Source organism: Rhinolophus sinicus, linkage group LG01, assembly GCF_036562045.2.
Source record: "Rhinolophus sinicus isolate RSC01 linkage group LG01, ASM3656204v1, whole genome shotgun sequence".
NCBI lineage: Eukaryota > Metazoa > Chordata > Mammalia > Chiroptera > Rhinolophidae > Rhinolophus > Rhinolophus sinicus.
This window is the reverse complement of record NC_133751.1, coordinates 146,911,228-146,932,927: the sequence shown is the minus strand read 5'-3', so window position 1 is coordinate 146,932,927 and position 21,700 is coordinate 146,911,228. Positions and strand designations below refer to the sequence as shown.

The 21,700-nt window shown below is 45.7% G+C and overlaps 1 protein-coding gene across 14 annotated transcripts in view; it reads right to left on the bottom strand.

Moving 5' to 3' along the window:
• TANC1 (tetratricopeptide repeat, ankyrin repeat and coiled-coil containing 1) overlaps positions 1 to 21,700 on the bottom strand; it is a 217,317-nt gene that overhangs the window by 20,748 nt on the left and 174,869 nt on the right. For all 14 annotated transcript variants that reach the window (XM_019727214.2, XM_074336821.1, XM_019727215.2 and 11 more), the window contains 5 exons: positions 19,550 to 19,658; positions 18,497 to 18,619; positions 10,745 to 10,981; positions 9,167 to 9,352; positions 6,488 to 6,566 (listed from right to left, as the gene is read on the bottom strand). In XM_019727214.2, the coding sequence (XP_019582773.2) occupies positions 6,488 to 6,566; positions 9,167 to 9,352; positions 10,745 to 10,981; positions 18,497 to 18,619; positions 19,550 to 19,658 (734 nt within the window). The remainder of the gene's footprint in view (positions 1 to 6,487; positions 6,567 to 9,166; positions 9,353 to 10,744; positions 10,982 to 18,496; positions 18,620 to 19,549; positions 19,659 to 21,700) is intronic.

Here is a 21,700-nt window from a genome sequence, read left to right as displayed (position 1 = left end):
CTCTATCGCAAAAGCAACATGATAAAGGGTGTGAACAGAGTTCTCGTAAGGGGTCAAGCTACCAGTGCATTTGCCCCTGAGATGTATTCTGCGGGTTTTCAACATACCCCACTCCTTGCCCTTCCCCTACACTGTAGGGCAGGGACACAACAGTCAGCTGATTTCTGCTGTCCTCTCCGCAGAGAGGACTGGTTTACAGAACATATCCATGTCAGAGAAGGAAAGGGAAGCAGTGTGACAAAGCTAGTCCATTAGTTCTTAACCTTAAAACCCCTCTACTGTTAGGGTGATCCCCACACCCATCCCCCTTTCTCCAGAGCCTGGGTTACCCCCTGCCTCAGTATCCCACATCACCCCACTTTGTCACTCCTCTTACAGGGTCCTATGTCACTCCATCCTATTCCCCTCCTCTCAGGGTCCTAAGCTGCCCTATCTCCCATACTCTCCAGGGTTCTGTGTACCCTGATTTTTCCCTACCCTTCCTAAGTCATGGGTTACCCTTCTCTGAAACATCTAGGATCCTGGATACACCCATATCCTAAGTTATCCCTTCCCTCACACCCTCTAGGGTCCTAGGTTACCCCCCCATTTTGCTTTTATGCCAAGGACAATCAAGAACTTCTACGGTTGTAAGGCCTGACAGAAACCTCGATTTCTACTATGCTTTCTTAAACACTCGCAGAGGAAGGAATGCGTTGACAAGGATTTTCCAACAACAGTGCCAGTGAGATGCTCAGGACCGCCAAAAAATCAAGCATCTTAGGTGTACAACAAGTCACTTAGCTTTTATCCACAAGATACATTTAGCAAATTCCTTAACACAAATTCTCCACGTGCCCCAACAATCAATGAACAAACACCTTTCCTTCCAGTCTCTCGCTTGAAATTCTGCCTCAGATGTACATACATACATAAATGAATGTCAACCTCAAGCCACTAAGTTTTAAATTTACTTTAAATTCTTACCAAATAACAGCTCTCCTCTCTCAAAAGACAATAAATAAATAAATACATAAATACATAAATAAATAAGGCAAAATTCGAATGAACAAAGGGTAATTTTTAGACCAACCATAAGCCATCTGTTCCCTGGGGTGTATGCACCATGCTCAGGGGTGGCCTTGGGTACGATAGGCTCAGTTATTTATGGCCTGGGTCAGAATTGAAGGACACCTCACCTCCAGTGGGGCGGAGAGAACCACAGAGTGGGAAATTAAAAGTTCCATGGAGACAAGAGGGAAACTTTGAAAACACCAAGGATGAAATACAACTCATTACCTCGTTTCATGGCCCAGTAAGGAAACAGGTGTGAGGACTCCCTCCCCCAAGACTGGCCTGGAAACGCCCCCCACCCCAGCGGACAGGGCTAGGCCTCAGACTCAGGTTCCAGAGGTAGCCAGGTCTTACCCAGAATTCTGTCGAGAGTTAGAGGATAGTGAGCTGTGATTAGCATATGTGCTGAACTGAACTGCATCAACGTGCTACGAAAAGTGAGGGCTATGTAGCTAAATAACCTACGCAGTTTACAGTGGAGAAAATTCAGCCTTTCTTAGAAATAGAGGCAAATAAGGTGGTTTTTGTTTTTTGTTTTCAACAGCTTTAGCAATGAAAAAACATACCATTTACAAGGACTAAACTTCTTTGGGAAGCCCACACTGATCTCTTCAACTTAACCCTAGTTTCTAACCATCTCTATTGAGCATCCTCTTTCAGAAATTAGGAGAGGCAGCCCTTGGGAACAGTCAGCTGAGGGGCAGGACGGCATCCTATCCGTGCGTGAAGCCCAGAGCTCAAGGCCTGTTGGCAGACCAGCTATAAAGCTGTAAGGGTTTCCAAGGGGACAACAGCACGAAGGCACAGCACGCCCTGGGGCAGGTAGCTGGGTGACAGGAGCAGGGAGGGAGATGCTATGGATACAAAGATGGGGCTGGCACTAGCCATGCTGTCCTGTTGGCCATGCCCACACCACATGTGGGTGCTAATAGCTGTGTTCCTAAAGAAGCCATCCAGCACCAACCACACTCACAGCCCATGTGTGGCATCGGTGCCTAGGACCACAGTTTCGAAGTCAGCTTGGTATCCAGCACGACATGACCTGTGCTAAGACAGACACAAAGAAACCAGAAGATTGGGTTCTTATGAGCAGCTGGTGAAGGGGCGCCTTACCCCTCCCACTCCAACAACAAAATCTCTCCCAAATCGTTCTGCAGAGTGAATGCCACCTGCCTTAAAAAGTACATGACTTTTTTGTTTTCTGTAAACTCACACGTCCATTTAGTCGACACCTTGTGATGAGCCCCAGACGAGGCCAGTGGCGTGTGGCCACCAGGTTGGACAGCACAGAACGAGCGTGTGTCCAGCATCACACAAGGTTCTATTGGAAACACTAGGCTAGACAGTTGCCGTACACACAGGTGAGCACAAGAGACACGGATGTTTCTGCCCTCCTGAAGCCCACAGTTTGGGCCAAACAGCCTTTTATCAAATAAGCAACCACAACAATCGAATTTATAAGTGGTAAGCGCTACGAAGGGAACTGCAAAGTGACCTAAAGGAGTCAGGGTGGGGAAAGCTTTGCTTATGAGACAGGCATATTTGCACGTAAAATGGCAAATGCTGAAATGGAAGGGCCTCCATTCCCCTGCAAAGAGCTAGACGTTCTGACCAGAAACACAGATGGCTCATCAACTTGACAGTTGCCTGGAGTTTAGAAACACAGTTCCTCTGACAGTTCACCACGGCGTGAGGCTACCAGTTAAACATCTCGGATCAATTTCTGTTTGGGCTCATTCACATCAAACACTGACATGGAAACAGAAACTCAGTTAGGTCTGGACGTAGTGGGAGCCAGCACTTACTTGTCATGACTGTGGAATGCCTGAAAACAGAGATAACACTTGCATCTGATGGGTTCTTGTCATGGACCAGGCTGCCCAGAAACCAAGAGACCGAGACCGAGCAAATCTGTGAATGTCAAGGAGAAGAGGCCCTCGCAGCCTGTTGGGCAGAGCTGCTGCGTGGAGAGATGCACCAGCAAGCCCAGCCCTCGGAAGCTCTGAGCTTTCTCTTGTGGGTCCTGTGGCTTCTCCACCTGAGTGAGCACGAGAACCGGTTTACAGAACTAATTTTGAAGGGCTGGACTCTAAACATCGGACCAGAAATCAAATGGCCTCAGATGCCGGTGAAAAGGGAAACTTACATACATAAATTAAGCTCTCTGCTCTCTAAAACAGACAGAGATATTCTGTCAGTTTTCTAAAAGCTGTATGTTTATTGCAATAAACCCTAAGAAAACACTGCTATCATTTCAGTCTTAAAAATTTATTATACACTTTTTTGTCTATTTAAACCTAAGATGGGAACCATCCTCTTTCTGTGATGACATTTGATGACTCTGGGTCATCAGCAGGGAGACACATAGTAACTAAAGATGCACAATTGTCCCAACTCCAGCCATCCCCATGGAGACTGGCCTGAGTGACAAGGGACCTCACACGAGTCTGCCGTTCCCTGTGTCCCCTCCTCTCTGGCTGTCAGCTGTCATCATCTCTCACCAAAGGCCTGCTACTTCCAATCAGCTCCAGGCATGAAAACCACACTTTTGCAGCGCAGAGTAGATGCACTAAGATTGCAAGAGTCTTTTGTGGCAGAAAAGTGGAGAAAGCCTCTGTGCTCAGACTTAGCACCCCCACTTCTGGAATGCGGCTGTGAGAGAAGAGATGGGCAGGTAACTGTGCCCCAAATAGGGGGGCACTGCTAACAGAAAACAATGAGCCCCTTCCAATCTGGGCAGGTGAGCCAAAAAGAGACCCAAGAGACGCTGCCTTGTAACCTCATCAGCTGGTATTTTAAAGCCAAGCTGTTCACAGACAAAGCTATACTGACAGACTTGTATAAACTTACACAAAGGTTCAAAGACAAATAATGAACTGCATTCTTCCTACTAAGCTTCCAGTTGTTCCATCATCTCCCCAGACCCCAGACAGCATCAGTCTGGGGATCCTACCCTCAAGCTGGGGCCAGAGACAGACAAGCTCCATCCTAGAGTGTGCTACACACAAAGCACCACTGACCACACCCAGGAATGAGGCCCAAACAAAACCGGGAAGTGCAACAATTGCCTTCACTTCCAAGAGTCCCTAGCAACTAACAGCCCGGAGCTTCCAGGTCGCCACTCGGTGGGAAGAGGACTGTGAGCTGAGGCACCTCCTCACCATCTCATCATCAGGCCTTCTGTTCCAGGAGGCATTTGGGGTCAGGTCATGTGGACCCTACATGGCTGAACCCCAAACACGGGCCTCACTCTGGGCAATGCAGTATACACTCGTGCAAAGCCCCAAATCTGTAGCTATTCTCTCATCTAAAACATCCTCTGTGAGATTTCAAAGGACTCCTTTGACAGCCACAGACCTGGAAATTAGAAGGGTTCGGGGTAGCAGATATTGGTGGTCATTTTTGAAGAAACACAGGAGAAAGGTACCAGATAGAAAAACGCAGAGAAGGGAAGACTGATTTTATTGACATGCAGTCCACAGAGAGCTGTTGGGGCCCTCTACGCCTGAGAAACAGTGCTTAGTTTCTTGGTTTAAATAAAAAGAAAGTCTCTCAAACTCCTGGCTGATAAAATTTATACCCTGATGTGCGCTGAGGAAGGGTGTGAACTACTTCTCAGGCTGCAAAGGAGTCTGACGTTTATGCGTGAGGCTCTGGAAGGGTGGGGCTGAGCTATGATCATCTTTTCATTAAGACGGACAGGAGGGCAATGGTTTCTCTTTAGCTATCAACCAGCAGGTTCTCAATGGATAGTGGGATACTTAAATGCAGGATGGGTCACTGCAAAGACACACTATTCCGCTTACACAGAGCCCTCCAATGCAGCCCTTCTCTGGATGTTTCTTCCAGGAAGAAAAGTCGTCTTCAGTATGAAAGGCTGGCGAGTCCCATCTGAGCTCAGTGTCATCACTGCAACCAGCACTCACCCCCATCCCCATCATGGGACCCCTCATTATGTGTCACCATAAGTCGGACACTACAGACCGCTTTCACAATGGCTCTCCATGTGCCCTGAAGCCAAGAGCCATCGGACACAACCTGGGATGTATGTTAAGAAAATAGAGCCCTGGGTTCCTCTAGAAAGCTCATGAGTCAGGATTTCTAGGTGCCAAGAGCCTCTGGGGTTCTTATTATTAGGTTCATTTAGACAAGATTCCTTATCTTTGCCACCATCCTAGAAAGCAGATACTATTTACCGCATTTGACGAGGAGTCAAAGTGATTTGTCCAAAGTTGCTAAAGTAGGTCATGAAAAGGCAAGGATTCTGAGCTTCTGGCTAAGCACAAAGCAAAGTCACACACTAACCTACCTGGGTGCCCTGCTGCCCAAAACGCAATATGGAAGTGGATGGACACTTTGCTTTCACCAAATTATAGAGCAGCCTGTATTATTTAAAAGGGTGGGGGAAGGACTCCATAAAGAATCACAGGCAGTATTTAAATTTACACACGTTTAGGCCTAATTGTCGTCCAACCCCATTTGGGGATCCTGCATTCTCCCTGGAACCAGGGGCCAGGCCACCTCCTCTCTTGGCATCACAACTAGCACTGCAAGCCACACGCATGGTGGCAGCCCCAGAGGGCGGGTGCCAGGACACTCTGAAGTGCAGGCCTGCACCCCACCCCCAAAAAGCTGAGGTTTTTCCTAAGTACGAGGTCGCTGACTAACTCTCCATACCACCATTTGGCTTGTTAAGAAATGATTGACAAGCATTCAGAAATAAATCTGTGCAAGAGAAATGGAAGTCACAAACACTACGTAAACACTCAGGACTCAGCCTGGAAATGCATAGTAAACACTTGTGGTTATAGCGATTAAACTACTTGTAACTTAAAGCCTTGCATTTCTAATACCCGTTCAGTCAAATGGAAAATTTCAAAGCATTCCCTATATTAACCTGACAGGTAATCAACTCAGATCTTCATTAAGATACACTCACCGTGGGCTTACCTTGCCACACAACAGTTCAACACACATACCCGGCATCAACGCAAACGGACCTGGCAGCTTGCATTAAGCATTTTAAGTAAGCCTCAGGAGGCCCGAGTCCTGCTCTCATCCTGCAAGGCAGACCCACAGCCTTTCCTGCTGAGCATCTTTGATTCATCTGAACGCGGGGCTGGAAGTTCCTGCCTTGCCCACAGGAAGACCAGGCTGCTTAGGATAAAGGAACGCCTTCTTCAGGTATTTCTAGCTGCCATTCACCAGATGTACAGGCACTGCCAGTCTAATTCAAAATGATTCCCATTATATATGATTCTATAAATGTTTTACTGTTCATTTGGGAAGTTTTAAAAGCTCTAAGCTTCAAATGCGTCGTGATAAACTAACAACAAGAATATATGCATCCCAAGTCATTCTTAAAACAATTGGGCCAAAATGAGGGCTAAAACGTCAAGCTGGCCCAGACTATAAGCAGTGGAACTATAATTACCTGTTTCTCCCCACAGCGTGTCGGTGCCATTGACATCTATTTCATGTTCCTTTTCCAGTCCCAGCAAGCACTGGACCACCTGTCAGAAGCGGCAAGGTGATTTAATGAGTTCTCATAGCCATATGTGCTTATTATATCCCATGTATCAAAGGAGAGAGTGTGTTGTTTTTTTAACCATGATTATCTCATGCTGCACAAGGAAGAGAAAATATAATGAAAACCGTTTTCAAGCATAATTCATATGCTATTCACACTTTCACTCTGAGCAGACTGGGAAAAAAAAGTTCAGTGAATTTCAGCAACATTGTTCAGGATTACCAGGTACTCAGAATTTTAATGAATTCCAACATGACCCAAATATGCCAGCCTAATCAACAAAGGACATGGGGGATCATACAAAGTGCAGTTTCTGCATAAATCACCAGAAGATGGTGAATCCATTTTCACAAGAAAATGAGGCGACGTATACTTTTGCGGGAAAATAAAATAGCATTGTCCAGATGGTTCGTTTTTTTTCTACTGACAGCATTATTCTTTCTTTCCATACAGGAGTCTTCCTCGTCAAAGAGCAGGCTGGGTCACGGGTGTGGAGGCAGAGTGCTGGCTCGTGGGGAAACACAAATATCTGAGCCCTGAACCAGAGCTAGCATTCACCTTGAGCAACAGCAGTGACAGGAGACCATGACAAAACCATTTTTCTCATCTCACTATCCACACCCTTTGTGGTGGACTGAATAATGGCCCCCAAATATGTCCATATCCTTGTCCCAGAAACCTGGGAACGTTACCTTCTATGGCGAGAGGGAATGTGCAGGTACGATTACGGATCTTAAAATGGGACGAGTATCGTGAATTATCCAGGTGCCTATCTCATGTACACCTCCCATAATCACAGCTGTCCTCATAAAAGGGACAGGAGGAAGGAAGAGATGTGTCGGAAGAAGCACAGGGTAAAGTGATGCACTTTGAAGACAGAGGAAGGGGCTACAGCTAAGGAATACAGATGGCTTTAGAAACTAGAAAAAAAGAAAAACAAAACAAAACAAAACATTCTCCTCTAGAGCCTCCAGATGGAACACTGCCTTCCCGACACCTTAATTTTAGACCTCCAGGCCCGTAAGAGAATAGGTGTGTGCTATCTGAAGTGGCTAAAAGTCTGTGGTCACTTGTTACAACAGCATTAGGAAGCGAAGACACCCTCCGCGTACACCCTTCAAGTGGTTTGGTGAAAGAATCCTGCCCTTTTCCATGCAATGGTTACTGACTGAGCTGAGGGTGCATTAGTACAGTACTCCTCCCAGCCAGCGTTAAAACGAACTGAGTTTAATGTGAGTTCAGATAAAGGTCTCATTTACATGTGGCATTCACTGTCCTCCCTATGAGGACTTTTCAGACTCTGGACCCAGATTTAGGGAACAGTTTAAAAAGGAAAAACATCTACATTTTCTGAGATGTGTATTTAACTTGCTTTCTGTGTATCTATGTGTATGGGTATTTAAAAACTATTTCTAGTTACATTTTAAAGGAAAAATAATAAACCCATTACCTGGTCACATTTAACATATTTTTATGGAATGTGTTATTTTTTTAATGAAATATTTTTTCCAAAACTAAAACATTCAGGTCAATTGACTGGCATTGTTTCATATTTTTGTAAATTTCTTTATGTCTGTCTTAAGACAAGACAGCTGCATTCTTTTATACATTTCTGCATTCAACTTGCTGCCATATATATATATATATATATTGTCTCGGTTGAAGTACTACATATGTGTTTTTTTAATGTTTTAAATGCCAACAATTAGCCAGCCAGCAGTGCCCATGTGTGTTTGCATGTGTGTGCACAGGTGTGTGTGTACGTGTACATCTGTCTGTCCTGTGTTTTAAATGTCAAAAAATCAGCCAGTCAGCCAGCTCTGCAACCAAATTTACTTTAAATCATTGTGATAAAGCAGCTTACCAAACACTGGCATCTCTAATTGCTTGAGGCTAATGCAGAGTGAGAAATCCATGGAAGGAAGCAGTTACAATACTATTAAATTCAGACACGGGTCAGGAGATGACAATTAAATCTTCAAACAGAGGAATACCGACAGCCTACCAGAAATAAGTGCTCTATTTAATTACTGCGTGAAGTTTTCCAACAATGTAGGGACTGCAAATGACACGCATTCTTACATCCTACCAGAGCACTGAAGTTCTATTTTTAAAAATACTCAAGAGCAATTTTAGAATTAGGATTCCATGTGATTATTTTTAAAAGATCTCAAGGACAAAAGAATGAACCAAAGCATGAAAAAAAAAAGGTAAGACAGCAGAGCAAGAGTGTAAAAGAAGAATAAAAGCGGAAGAGGGAAGGAAGAGGGAAATAGGTAAGAAAGAGCAGAGACTGAACATGACAAATATTGCGAAGGGCTCCACGTGCAAGCAGCCTGCCCCCATACCTGAGCATGCACCCACCCTCGATACTGGGCTCTGGATTGTCCTGCACGGAAAGGCTGTGATGCCAACAGATCTTTACATGTGGTGAAGCCAACTGCTGCTTCTTGAAAACCTCCTTTTCTTTCATTCTTCCCGTGCATCACAGGTGAGCAACTCAGAAGGGGATTGGCACACGCACCAACCCCACTGGGCTACAGCTTCCAGTTACCCAAAAAGGAACCTTGCAGGCCCACTCACCGAGCTGTGGCCCATGCTGGCAGCCGCTGTCAACGCCTGCTGCAGAGCTTGGCTCTTCTTCAGTGCGCCTGGCTGGGGAGGACCGGCCAACCACTCACAGGTCAGCAGGTACCGGAGAATGTCCCCGTGGCCCCTCAGTGCACTGTGGACCAGTGCACACTGGCCTTTCTTATCCAAGTGGTCCACCTGGAGGCAGGAACGGAGAAGGTCACCGTTTAGCATCACCTTTTCTCTGAGAACACAAGTGCACCACAAATGCTTTGTGCAAACCCCATCCCAACGCATATGTACATGGAGTTCACATTCCAATGCATCTTTCTGGAGAGCAACATATCTCCTAAAGGTCCACAGGCAACAGACAATGCATCATTCCCTGTCTAAACCAGGGAATACTGGGCTAGACAGTATAATAAGAGGGTCCAGCCTCTCCTCACTTGTAAATTCTGGGGATGTTCTTCACCCACACCCAGAAGCTTTGCAAGCGCCACCTAAATGACCCCTCCTTTCTCCTACAGAGCTTTCCGCTGTGATAGCCAGGGGCTGCTAGCCTCAAATAAAGCTAAGCCACAATTTGGCTGTGGAAGTGGAGGCGTGGTGATGGTCACTCATACGCCCACTAGGGAGGCTTAACTGCAACATTTCTCTTCTTCCAAGAGCTAAGGTTCATCTGTCCCAAATGTTGTGTTTTTGAGAGAGAATCCCAAAAGGCTCCCACGGTTCTTATAAGCCTAATGTCTGCTCATTGAACTTTCAATATCTTAATTAACTATAAAGACAAATATTACTGACTTATTTCTTTTAGTTATTCAAAAGGGCATCTCCCCCCAATGTGCTTATAGTAAACCTAAATAGAGTTACTGTGAGCTTGGCAGAGTTCTCATTTAATCTATTAACATTGATAGTCCTAAAGTAACTTTTTAATAATATACTGTTACTTCATATTAATGTTAATATATTGATTTATCAAATGCTCACACAACAGCCCTATGGTATATAGTGTTGTTATGCCCATTTTACAGATGACAAGCCTGAGGCCCACAGGCTCAACAGCTTGCCCAATGTCCTAGCTGGCAAGCGGAGAAATGAGGATTCTGGGCTGCCTAGACCCACAGAATTCATTTTATTATATATTTTTTTAAAAGACATGAAATGAAATGGGATAAGCAGAGGAAAAAAAACCTGACTCTTTTCAACCAATCAGTGCTGTGTTAAATTCTGTGATAAGTTCTAGGTCCATACTTGCAGGCTTTGGAAAGGAAGGCCCTACTCATGCCGCTGGTGGCCAAGAGTCTCCCTGGTATCCGGCCTCCAATGGGCAATATTAAGCCGAGTAAGAACTTAGGAGCAAAGCACACGGCCCCTCGCTCTCCAAAGGCTGCACACTCGCTGCACACTCGAGCATCCCCATCACGCAACATCGCACTGAGGAGTATCTGTAGCTCCACCCTTTCTGTTTATGTGGTGATTTCTGCTCATTGCAATTCAACAAAGTAGAGGCAAAAGAAGATGGGCCCGGCTGATTATTCTACCAAGGATAGGAAGACACGTCCCCACCCACTGGGGAAGGCTGCTGCTTACCGTCGCCCCCTTCTTGACCAGCAGACACACCAGCTTCATGTGGCCAGCGGCTGCCGCATAGCAGAGGGCGGTCATGCCATTCTCTGAAATGCCGTCCAGGCAGGCACCAAATTCCAGGAGCAGCGTGACCACTTCCTCATGGCCGAGGTGTGACTGGACGCACAGGATCGGGGCATTATTTAGCACTTCTGTCCTGTAGTTCACATTGGCCCCTCCCAAAATCAGGAGACGGCTCACCTGTTGGATAACGTCCCCCAACAAGATTAATTTCTCATGCAATGTCACAACATTTACAACATTTATTGAGAAGGGCAGTCTCCTCATTTTCATAACTTGAGTGTGCTCCAGTGTTCCCTGGACTGTGCTGAAAATGCACATTCTCGGTGCTGGGAATGTAAAACAACGCAGCAGCTATGGTAGACCCTGTGGAGGTTCCTAAATGTACTGCCCTCCAACTTTTGGGTACGTATCCAAAGGAAATGAAATCAGGGTCTCAAAGAAAGCCCTGCACTGCCCTGTTCACTGCAGCGCTATTCATCACACAGCCAAGAGAGGAAAGCAAACGAAAATGCCCATCGATGGACGAATGGATAAACAAAATGTGCTATGTGCATACAATGGAATATTATTCAGCCTTTAAAAGAAAGGAAATTCTGACACATACTACAACGTGGATGGACCTTGCAGACGGGCTAAGTGAACTAAGCCAGTCACTAAAAGACACATACTGTATAATACCACTTATATACACCCAGAGTAGTCAAATTCATAGAGACGGAAAGTAGAATGGTGGTTGCCAAGGGCTGGGGGGAGGGAAAAAATGAGAGTTTTTTTTAATGAGTATAGAATTTTAGTTTTACATGGTGAGAACCTTCTGGAGGTCTATTGCACACTAATGTGAATATACTTAACACTACTGAACTGTACACTTAAAAACAATTAATAGAGTAAATGTTATGTTATGTGGGGTTTTTCTTTTTTTTTTTTTAACCAAAATTAAAAATTTAAATTAAAAAAGCTCATTCTCAGGTCCCACCCCCTAGACTTCTGATTCAGTAGGTTTGGGGCGAGGCCTGAGAACGTGCTTTTCTAATGAGTTCCCAACTGACACTGAGGCTGCTTGTCTGGGGACCACACTTTGAGAAATAACTGCTGAATCTAAATAAAAATGGAAAATTCATTTTTCTGGCAATGAAATAATCATCACAGGATTGCATGTGTAACAATGAGCTAACAAGGCCCCAAAGTAAATGCAAATCCTCTTTTCTTCACAAGGAGTGTACCTACAAGAAAAGGCAGAACACATGAAAATGGTCGTGTGACCCGGGACAGCACAGAACTCCCAGAAAATAATCTTTTTCTAATTACACATCCACCACCCACTAAACTATGTGGCTCCACAGATCGGGAAGTTTAGCTACATATTTTAAAATAAAATCACTGAATACCTCATGGAAAGGCAGTTATACTAATATCTTCTGCACATCTCCAGATCATTGAAAACGACACTCCTTTAACACCCATTAAGATGCCCACTGCATTTCTTCAAACAGTTCCCTTCAATGGTCCCAGTAGCATCGATCAGTCCCCTGACAGAATCTGGCAGCCCTCCCGGGCGGCCCACTCAGTGTGAAAACCACAGAGACCGTGTCATTCATTTGACTAGAGACACATGGGATCATTAAAAGATACAGAGAGACGATAAGTCATATAAAATTCAAGTTATTTCAATGATATGTGTCCACAAGAGTAGCTGACAGACTTTTTACAAACTCATAGAAATGAATATTACCAGGTGGTGAAACCACGACTCCAAACACTGGGATGGCAGACAGACAGGTTAGAACTCCAAGTGTAAAATCTGAAGTCGTGGTTGTGGCAGAAGCTTGAACCCGACGTGATCCAGTCTGACTTCCTCTCTTAGCATCCTTCCCTTCTCTTCCCCCACTGTGGCCACACTGGGCCCAGTGTTTGCCCTACAACACTGGCAAGCAGACCCCAGCCCCTTGAACTTTATCCTTACGGTTCCCTCTGCCAGGAATGCCCTTTCCATAGATACGGATGAGAAAGGATCACTTCCTATAGGTCTCTGATCCCTTCTTCCTATAGGTCACCAGAGAGAAGTCCTGCCCCACCCTAAAATGAATACTCCCAGCACTCCCCCCATGGGCACACACGTGTCCACACACAACCACACCCCCACGCACACATCAACCCAGGCACTCCCCATCCCCTCCGCATCCCACTTTCCAGCTTAGCCCACTGCACCGGACTCTGGTTGTGAGATTCCAATGTTCACAGAGAAGACTGGCAAACAAAGGCCTTTCACGACAGCATGGCCCATGCGTCAGAGCCTCCCCGCCTCTGGGACATTACTTACATTGAAGGAAGGACAGACTATGTACAAGCGCTGAGGAGACCCCACGAGCCAGCACCCACCCTGTTGTTTACACCCATCAGAGGGGACCATCTTCTAACCCCACCCACATCAGCCCCAACCCTGCCTCCATCCTGCCGCTGCCTGCCAGCACTTGTGGATGGAAAGGCAGAGAACACATGGATGCAAAATCAGAAAAGGTGTCCCTGTCCTAACACTGACATTTATCACACGACCTAATCCCTGCTGAGCCTGCTCCACAAATCGACATGCTCTTAAAAACAGCACCAGATTCAAATTATGATTTGAAAGTATTTTAAAATCGTAAGTGCTAAACAAAAGTAAGGGTTTTGTAGAAAATTATTTCCCTTTGAGAACTAGCATTAGTATGAAAATAATAGAATGCTGGTGAAATACTTGGGAATTTTATCAAGGCCTAGGAAATCAATTCTTAGAAAGAGGAGTACAGAAGAAACCTACAGTGTTTTCAAAACACACATGACATGACATCACTGAGGGGAAAACCAGGCTCTGGTTACCACAGGACAGGCAGGAATGGTTTGTAAATTCCTGGGTGACTCTGACAGCCAGTCACCCTCTCCCCTCTCCCATTAATCCCACCCCCTCTTAAGATCCATGAACCTAAGAGGAAAAGATGATAGATTAAACAGTCTGAGTCCCCAATTAGCCCATTAACTAACTTGCTGTGTGATTTTCAGAAAAATTACTCAACCTCTCTGTGCTTCAGGTGCCTAAGAAAAGAGTAGTACACGACCCCATTCTACCTGACAGGTACTCTTTGTTAACAATGTTGGAAGGTGTACTTCAGGTACTGTCTTATTGGATACCTTACAAGACATTACCTGGACTATATGCTTAAGGGCAAAGCTTTCCTAAAGCTGCATATATGTCATCAATTCACACTTCATGTGCTTCTTGGGTAAAACATTTCTTTTGTTGGTGCAATGCTGTGGGTATTTTTACTACTTAACCCCCAACCGGTCTGTGAACCTTCTCCTAGCCCAGGTGTTTCACCCTGCTGCACAATGAAACCACCTGGGAGCTTGAAAGTTTCCAATGCCTGTGCCCCACCCTTGGAGATTCTGACTTGGCTGGGACACGGCGGCACTCCCCAGTGATTCTAGCTGGCAGCCAGGGCTGTAAACACATCACGTGATAAGTGCACCTGTGGAGCATGGGCTTGCCCAGTGCCAGGTACCTCCAGCTGTGTGCTCTGGGGCAAGCTACTAACTGTCCCCCCTCCCCCCGCCTCACCTGAAACATGGAGATAAAAAAAGTCTCACCTCGTTGGGTTGTTGTGAAGATTAAAAATGAACATAACACACACACAGACACACACACACAGCGGTTAGCACAACCCTCAGCATCCTGTAAGTGCTGAATAAATATTAATTGCTTTTGTTACAATCACCTTTCATGGAATCTTCAGAAGGGACAAGAGGCCAGGCCCCTGACCCTGGGAGGAACAGGAGGGTGCTCTGCCCCAGGAACCTGCTGCCCAGAGGTCTGGTCTCCCTGGGCTGTTCACCGGCACAGAGCAGCAGCAGACCTTATGCTTATTTGAGGGCAGACGTGAGTCACCTGGACCCATCAAAAAGTCATGGCAGGCAGTGCTCCTTCCCCACCACCAACAGGTACATCCAGAAGTTTTCAGGTACCTACAGCAGAGTCTCAGTTTCCAGAAAGGAGACAAAGCACTTATAAAAGTAACTCACTTGACTATGTAATAAATGCCCAGTATTTTTCCAAGAGCTTTAACATCTCAATGAGGTTTCCCATCACTGTGAGACAGGCTCTTTTGTGACCTCCATTTCATAGGTGAGCAAACTGAGGCTCAGAGGGACTAGACGCAGATTAGTTCTACGCACAAAGCTAATTACTGCCATAGAGCAGTTCAGAGGTGGAAGCAGCAGCTCTAACTGAGATTACTCTGCGTTCAAGCAAGGGGTTTATATGGTTCACCCTCTACATTTTTTCCCAACTACATGGAAACTTTCCAACCATCTCCACCACAGACACTCTCCCTGGATAAAATGTGGAAACAGCAATATTATCTATAAACATCTGGATTTAATGGGTATAAGAAAATTAAAAACAGGGTCGGGGGTAGGCGAGGAGATGTTACCGTGAGAGCAGGAGAGGCATTAGCAGCACGGCTGGAAAGTGTGAGTCTCAGTTTTCTCACCAGTATATTGGAGGTTAACATCCACACAACTGACTTAAAATGTGTATTGCCTAACTGGCATGCAGAACATGACTGGTTGTTTCTGGTGAAGGGTCTTGCCTTTAATTTGTAAAAAACGCAACATCTGTAAAGCGTAATAAAAGGATTGCAATAAAATGAAAAAGGAAAAGAATATGCCTGGATCCTCTCAGACAATGGACGTAAGGCCAAAATCCATGGCTAATTCTGTCTCCTCCCCTCATCTTCGGCTGAGCTGAATTCTCTTACGTCCACAGCTTTGGGAAGCCCATGGCTGGCAACTCGTCTGATGGGACAGTGTGAGCAAAACAGCCAGCTGGAAGGGAGCCCGGAGGCACTGGTGGCAAGGACCCCAGTGGGCCGGCCAGGGCCTGGGCTGGCACGACGCTGGCCTGGTAACAGGAGACTGCATTGCTAGAAGTCACTGGCTTGCTACTAAAATTAAAATTCATCTACCAAGTAATCGTTCCAGAGCAAGTCACTTTAATTTACCAAAGTGGCAAACTGCAATTATTGCTCAAAATGACATCCATTCCCGTATGACAACATTTAATACTCTCTAAAAAAAGTTCCTTAATTGCATGCATAATTTTAAATTACTGTAATTTGTTCAAGATTCTGTGAAAACCCTTTTTATTTTTTTTCTTGAAAGATAAAAGAAACAGAAGGATAATGGAAAGCCTTAAAATTCTATAACCAAGTTATAGAATTTTGGGGATAGTGTAGATGTAGGTGACACTGGAGTTCTGGAAAACAAAGTAAAGATGAATGACTCTTAAAAGTGCAAGTATGTTAAAGAGGAAAGTTTATAATCCCAGGAGGGTCGAGTTCGTTACATTTTACACTGTACCTTTTAATTTACTGTCTTAAAAACGCATATTCAACCGAGTATGATGTTTCCCGTTTACTTTTCTTCACATTTAAAGAATAACTCCTGTGCCCGTAATCATTAAAGAAGTGAAAACAGATATTGCCATTTTCAGTCTTATTGCTTCCTTCCTTGCTATCATTATAGAATTTTATTAATTACGGAGAAGCCAAAAGATATACTTTTAGCTCAAATGAAAGAGGAAACAATGTTATTATAGTAAGCTCAACCCTAATTCCTATAAAAGCTAAGTAAAACAAAAATTCTTCATATGGCTTCTTCGTTAGGTGAAGTCTAAACTCAGCGGTGCGCTCCGCCTTTCTTTTAGAGTCTAGAAAGGAAGAGCTCCCTTTGATCAGCAGAAGCGGCTTGAAGCTAGTTCTCCTTAAACTACAGAAGCAGCTTCCCTGTCCACCTGCCCCACAAACTTGTACGTGGAGTTCAGTCAGGACACAAGCACTCAACCTGCAAGTCTGGAGAGTGTGCAAACGTGCTAAGGAGCAGCGCAAAGCCCGGGATTCCCACGAGCAGTTCTCCAGCGAGTGGTGTTCTGCTCCCAGGCCCTGGGCCCAGGGGTGTCAGAATGAAATCCCGTGTGCCCCCTGCCCATCACGTCCAACAGGGGCCTGAGTCCTGTGAGGCAGCACTCTCATCTTGGCGAAGACCCTGTCTGTGCGCTCCTGGAGGCAGTGGTCCTTCGCTAACCAACATCAAGGCCCTGTTCTGGGCAGCAGGGCTCTGGGGGAGCTGCCCCAGCGTCAGACCACGGTGAGGTCCTTCTGACATGAAGCGTCCTCAGTCAGCACGGCTCCTCCCTCCCCTCTCTGTATTGGGATGGGGGATCTACTGTACAGCACGGCGACTATAATTAACAATAACATGTTGTCTGCTTGAAAGTTGTTAAGCGAGATCTTAAAAGTTCTCATCACAAGAAAAAAATGTATAACTATGTGGTGATGGATATTAACTTACTGTAGTAATCATTTCACAATATATATAAATATCGAATCATTAGGCTGTACACCTGAAATATGATATGTCAATTATATGTGAATTAAAAACAGAGAGAGAGATAACAATACACCAGGAAGTCAGGGAAGAGGAGCAGACATGGAAAGCCCTCTTCAAGCCCAAATTCCCAGACACACGTCCAAGGTACGAGTGCTGAGGGTGGGGTGTGCGGACAGCAGGGCAGGAAAGGCACAGAAGTCTCTTGGGAGTGTCCCCCTGAGAATTTCCCCCACAGCATCCTCTCTGGAGCATGTAGCCCCCTTCTCAGGTGAGTTTGATGAACCCAAGTAAGAAGTGGAAGAAATGCCCAGAAACGTCCCCGGTTTTGTCCTCTGCTGCATGACCACATCAGGCCACCGTCCTACTAAGAGGGGACAGGTGTGATTGTTTTCACGCAGGTGAGGGCCAGGGAGGCCCCGACTTCCTGGGAATCTGACTCAGAGCTTCTGTGTCGGCCTGGCACGTATGGCCTGTGGCAGAAAGGCCTGGAGTCTAGCTCCTATGTCATGTGGGTGAGGAATCTAAAACTGGAAAACATTTACCATCTCATTTTACTTTGCACTGGAAGAGACGGTTGCAGGCCGCTTCAATGTAAACCAGTAATGCCACACGGGCTATGGGCGTTAACCCTTCTTTGTTGCCTTAATCAGGTACTTGGCCTCAGTGTGCTTGCGATTCTCAGAACGAGGAAGGAAAATCTACCCTAAAAAGCTCAGCAAGACACTGTGACGTGACAGCCACTGACCAAGCCTGAGGAAGCTCTTGGCTCAGCAGCAGGCTGACCCTAATCCGCTTTCCATGGTCATAAATACACATGTACACGAAAACGTTACTAATAGTTTTCCCCTGTGTATCCACTGCTTTTTGTCACTCATCAATGCTTAATTTCCTATGAACCCTTATGAGATAGTCCAGATTAGAAACCTAGGACACTTTAAAAATCCATTTTCTCTGCAAATCTCCCTCTGACCTTTGGTTGCCTTTGTGAATTGCTTCCTTATCACATCCGCTCTGAAACAGTCTCCACGCGCTCACACAGCAGCCCCTGACTGCCCACATCTTCCTGCCTGAACGAAAGCTAACCTTCTAGAAGAGAAATGGTAACAGAGCTTTCAAGTCTGTGTGATTTACATCAGGGAAAAAGCATCATTAGGAGCTCCTGCACCTCCTCGAACCAACACCCAGTGCAGGGGGAGGGCAGGTCTGTTGGGGGATGGGCAGAAGGTGCTGGGACTGGGGGCTCTGGCTCTCGGCCGCAGAGGGTTTGCTCACCTTCACGTTGGGAGTGTAGAGATTCCTGAGAGAGGCGAGGGCGGCAGACAGCCCCTCGGTGCTGTACCCGATCCACAGGGCTTGGAGATGGCTTGAAGAGATTCCCGTCTTCTTACTGAGGCCCTGGAAGTAATCAGAGACAAATCAGCCTCAGCATCTCCTTTCCCACCTGCAGCATCCATCTGAAAGCGTGTGTGCCGTGGGGGCAGGGGTGGGGGAGCAGATACAAGCTCACATATGGTAGAAGTGCTGCCGCATACCTACAAAGAATGCCCGGACCTGTGACCCTTCCCTCCCTAAAGCCAAGGGAGGGAACTAGCCTGCCTTTGCTACACCTGGGGAAAGAGATAGCCAATGAGAAGCAAGTTTCTTCTCTTTATAGAAGTTCTCCAGTCAATCCAAGGAAGAATAAATGACAGAATATCACCCTTCTGTAACCCCCAATGAATGAACGAGTCCAGGCAGAGACCTGTCGTGGTCGACAGAATCACACCAAGAGAAGCAAGCACAAATGCCGTGCCTCCTGATGCAAGAAACCCCGTATTAGAATTACATGGAGTTTAAACTCTTAACTAGAAAGTAACCATAATACCCTGGGAGAAAAAAAAAAGATCAAGCCTGAATCTGATTAAACTTCCAGATACAAAGACCAAAGGATAGGAAATCCAGAGGGAAGAGGAACGTGCTAAACTAGATCATAAGAAACAAGAACACAATCAGAAAATCCAGAAGGTGCAAAACTAGAAGTCAAGTAACTCACAGTCTTTGATAATAAGGAAACAAAAGGGAGGGAATGAGGTTCAGACTTTAGGCGAAAAGAAACATAAAAGAGGAAAAGGTAAGACTTGACAACAGCATTTAGATACACACTTGTGTGACTGTAAGTCAGAACAGTGGTTCTTTGCACAGAGAAGGTAGCGGGTTGTGTTTGGAATGGAGCTTGTGGAGGGCTCTGAGAGGGCTGATATACCTGTCGAAAATCTCCCAAACCAAAAACGCAAAAAGACAAGACCACAACAATGAAACCCTTCCTCACAGTGCTAGGTGTCTCACCTTGAAAATGTGCGCCTTCAGGATGTGGTGGCCGAGCTCCATGGTCTGCTGGCGGTTCAGCTTGCCCTCTTGTCGAGAGAACATGAACGCTAGGAGAGCATGCCCATTCCTAGGACAAGAAACACAAAGGCTCATAATAAGAGACCCTGTTCCACAACACCACAGGCCCTCAGGTGACAACATCGCCACACAACCCCTGAATTATTCTCCTGGCACTTCAGCATCACCACACAAAATGGTGGAAAGCTGGCCTCTTGACAAAAATCATTTTCAAGCCTTCCTCTGGATTCCCCTATCTCTGCAGAGAGAAGCCCTAGGACAGGGCAGGTCTTTATCTTTGGAACCAACCACTGTCGGTCCCTCATCCAACACTTTCTCATCACCTTATTGATTGATTGATGTCAGTCACCAAAATGTAAATTCCATGAGACTGAGGGTCTTGTCTAAGTCACAGATACAGTCACCATACGGAGCAAATGCCCCACACTTAGTAAGTACTAAAATATGTGTGTGTGTTTCTTAGATGGATGGACCGATGGACAGACAGAGAACCATCACTGGACCTGGCATTCAGCCTCTTCTCAGGATAATCACCTTTTAGGGTAGACCTGGGCCGAAGGGCAAGGACTTACAATGCGAAGAGAAACCAAGCCATGCACAGCAGCAGCTCATGATCAGAAACACCTAGAATTCTAGGCTTGGATGGAAAACAGATCCTTGTGGAGGAAAGAAAGCTAAGATGCATGAGGGGGCTTGCTATGTCTGGGCACATGGTGGACATTCAACTGACACCACCAATGAGCCCACCACTAACCCTTTTATGGAGAAGCCATCCTATCCATTTTCCCCTCTATGCCTATATGACCCATTCCATCTCCTATGGACTCCTTTGCCTGAGCCCATTTCTTTGGAGAAGATGCTGAGGGTTGCTTACTCCAATAGCAGCGACTTCTGCACAGTGTGAATTATTTTCATTTCTATCAACCTAACAACTGTGAAGTGCTGACTTTGGGGTGAAAAGCAGGTAGTGTGTTTCCCCCAAAATGAGACCTAGCCGGACCATCAGCTCTAATGCATCTTTTGGAGCAAAAATCAATATAAGACCCAGTCTTATTTTAATATAAGACTGGGTATATAATATAATATAATATAATATAATATAATATAATATAATATAATATAATACCAGGTCTTATATAAGACCAGGTCTTATATAATGTAAGACCGGGTCTTATATTAATTTTTGCTCCAAAACACGCATTAGAGCTGATGGTCCAGCTAGGTCTTATTTTCAGGGCAACACGGTATTTGTGGAGGAAAAGATAAACATTATAGAAAAAAAAATGCATTCTCCTAAATGTGTTTTCTGATATTGCTAGTCTAGATGATTAAAAATATGCATCATTTCAACGGTATTTATCAAGATACATGTCTATTTCTCAACTAGGTTACAAACTACATTAGAGAAGAGGAAATAAAGGCAGATGGAGACCAAGAGATGCTTTCATTCTATAGGGGAAGGCATGCCTTTTATTTTTAAGGCCACTGAGTGTCCAGTCCAATGTGTTGTAAGGGTCTGGAGCTCCCACATGAGCACATAGCCTGTACTCCAGGCTCATACTCCAACTCCCAAACCTCAAGCTTGGATTCCCCTCTCAGATGGGAGCCTCCCGTTCTCCCACCTCTCCTGTTCAATGTTCCCATGGAAACCGCTCTCTGCCACCTTCCATTGCTCCCACAGGCTCCCCATAGCCTATCCATGGGCCAGTCCCAGGGTTCAACCTGGCCCACATCACTCCAGCCTGGGCCACTCTCTCCACCACAGGCTAAGCCATCCTCAGTTTCCCAGTCTGCTGAGCTCTGCGGCCACACCAACTGTGTCCACAACAAGGACATGCTAAACTAAGTACCATGCTGGCCCTAGTAGTGTGATGACCATGCGCCCTTCGGTGGCTGGGCCGAGGTTTCCCGTGCTCTCAGCTGAGCACATGGCTTCCTAACTCTGAGGAGACAACTCACCGTGCAATCGCTGGATAGCGTGCTCCTCTATATGCAATCGACCTTTTCTTCCTCCCCTCCTGCTCTCAGGGTCATGGGCCCCCTTCTAAGTCTACCGGCATTCATGAGTTTGTTCATTTTCCAAAGCTGATA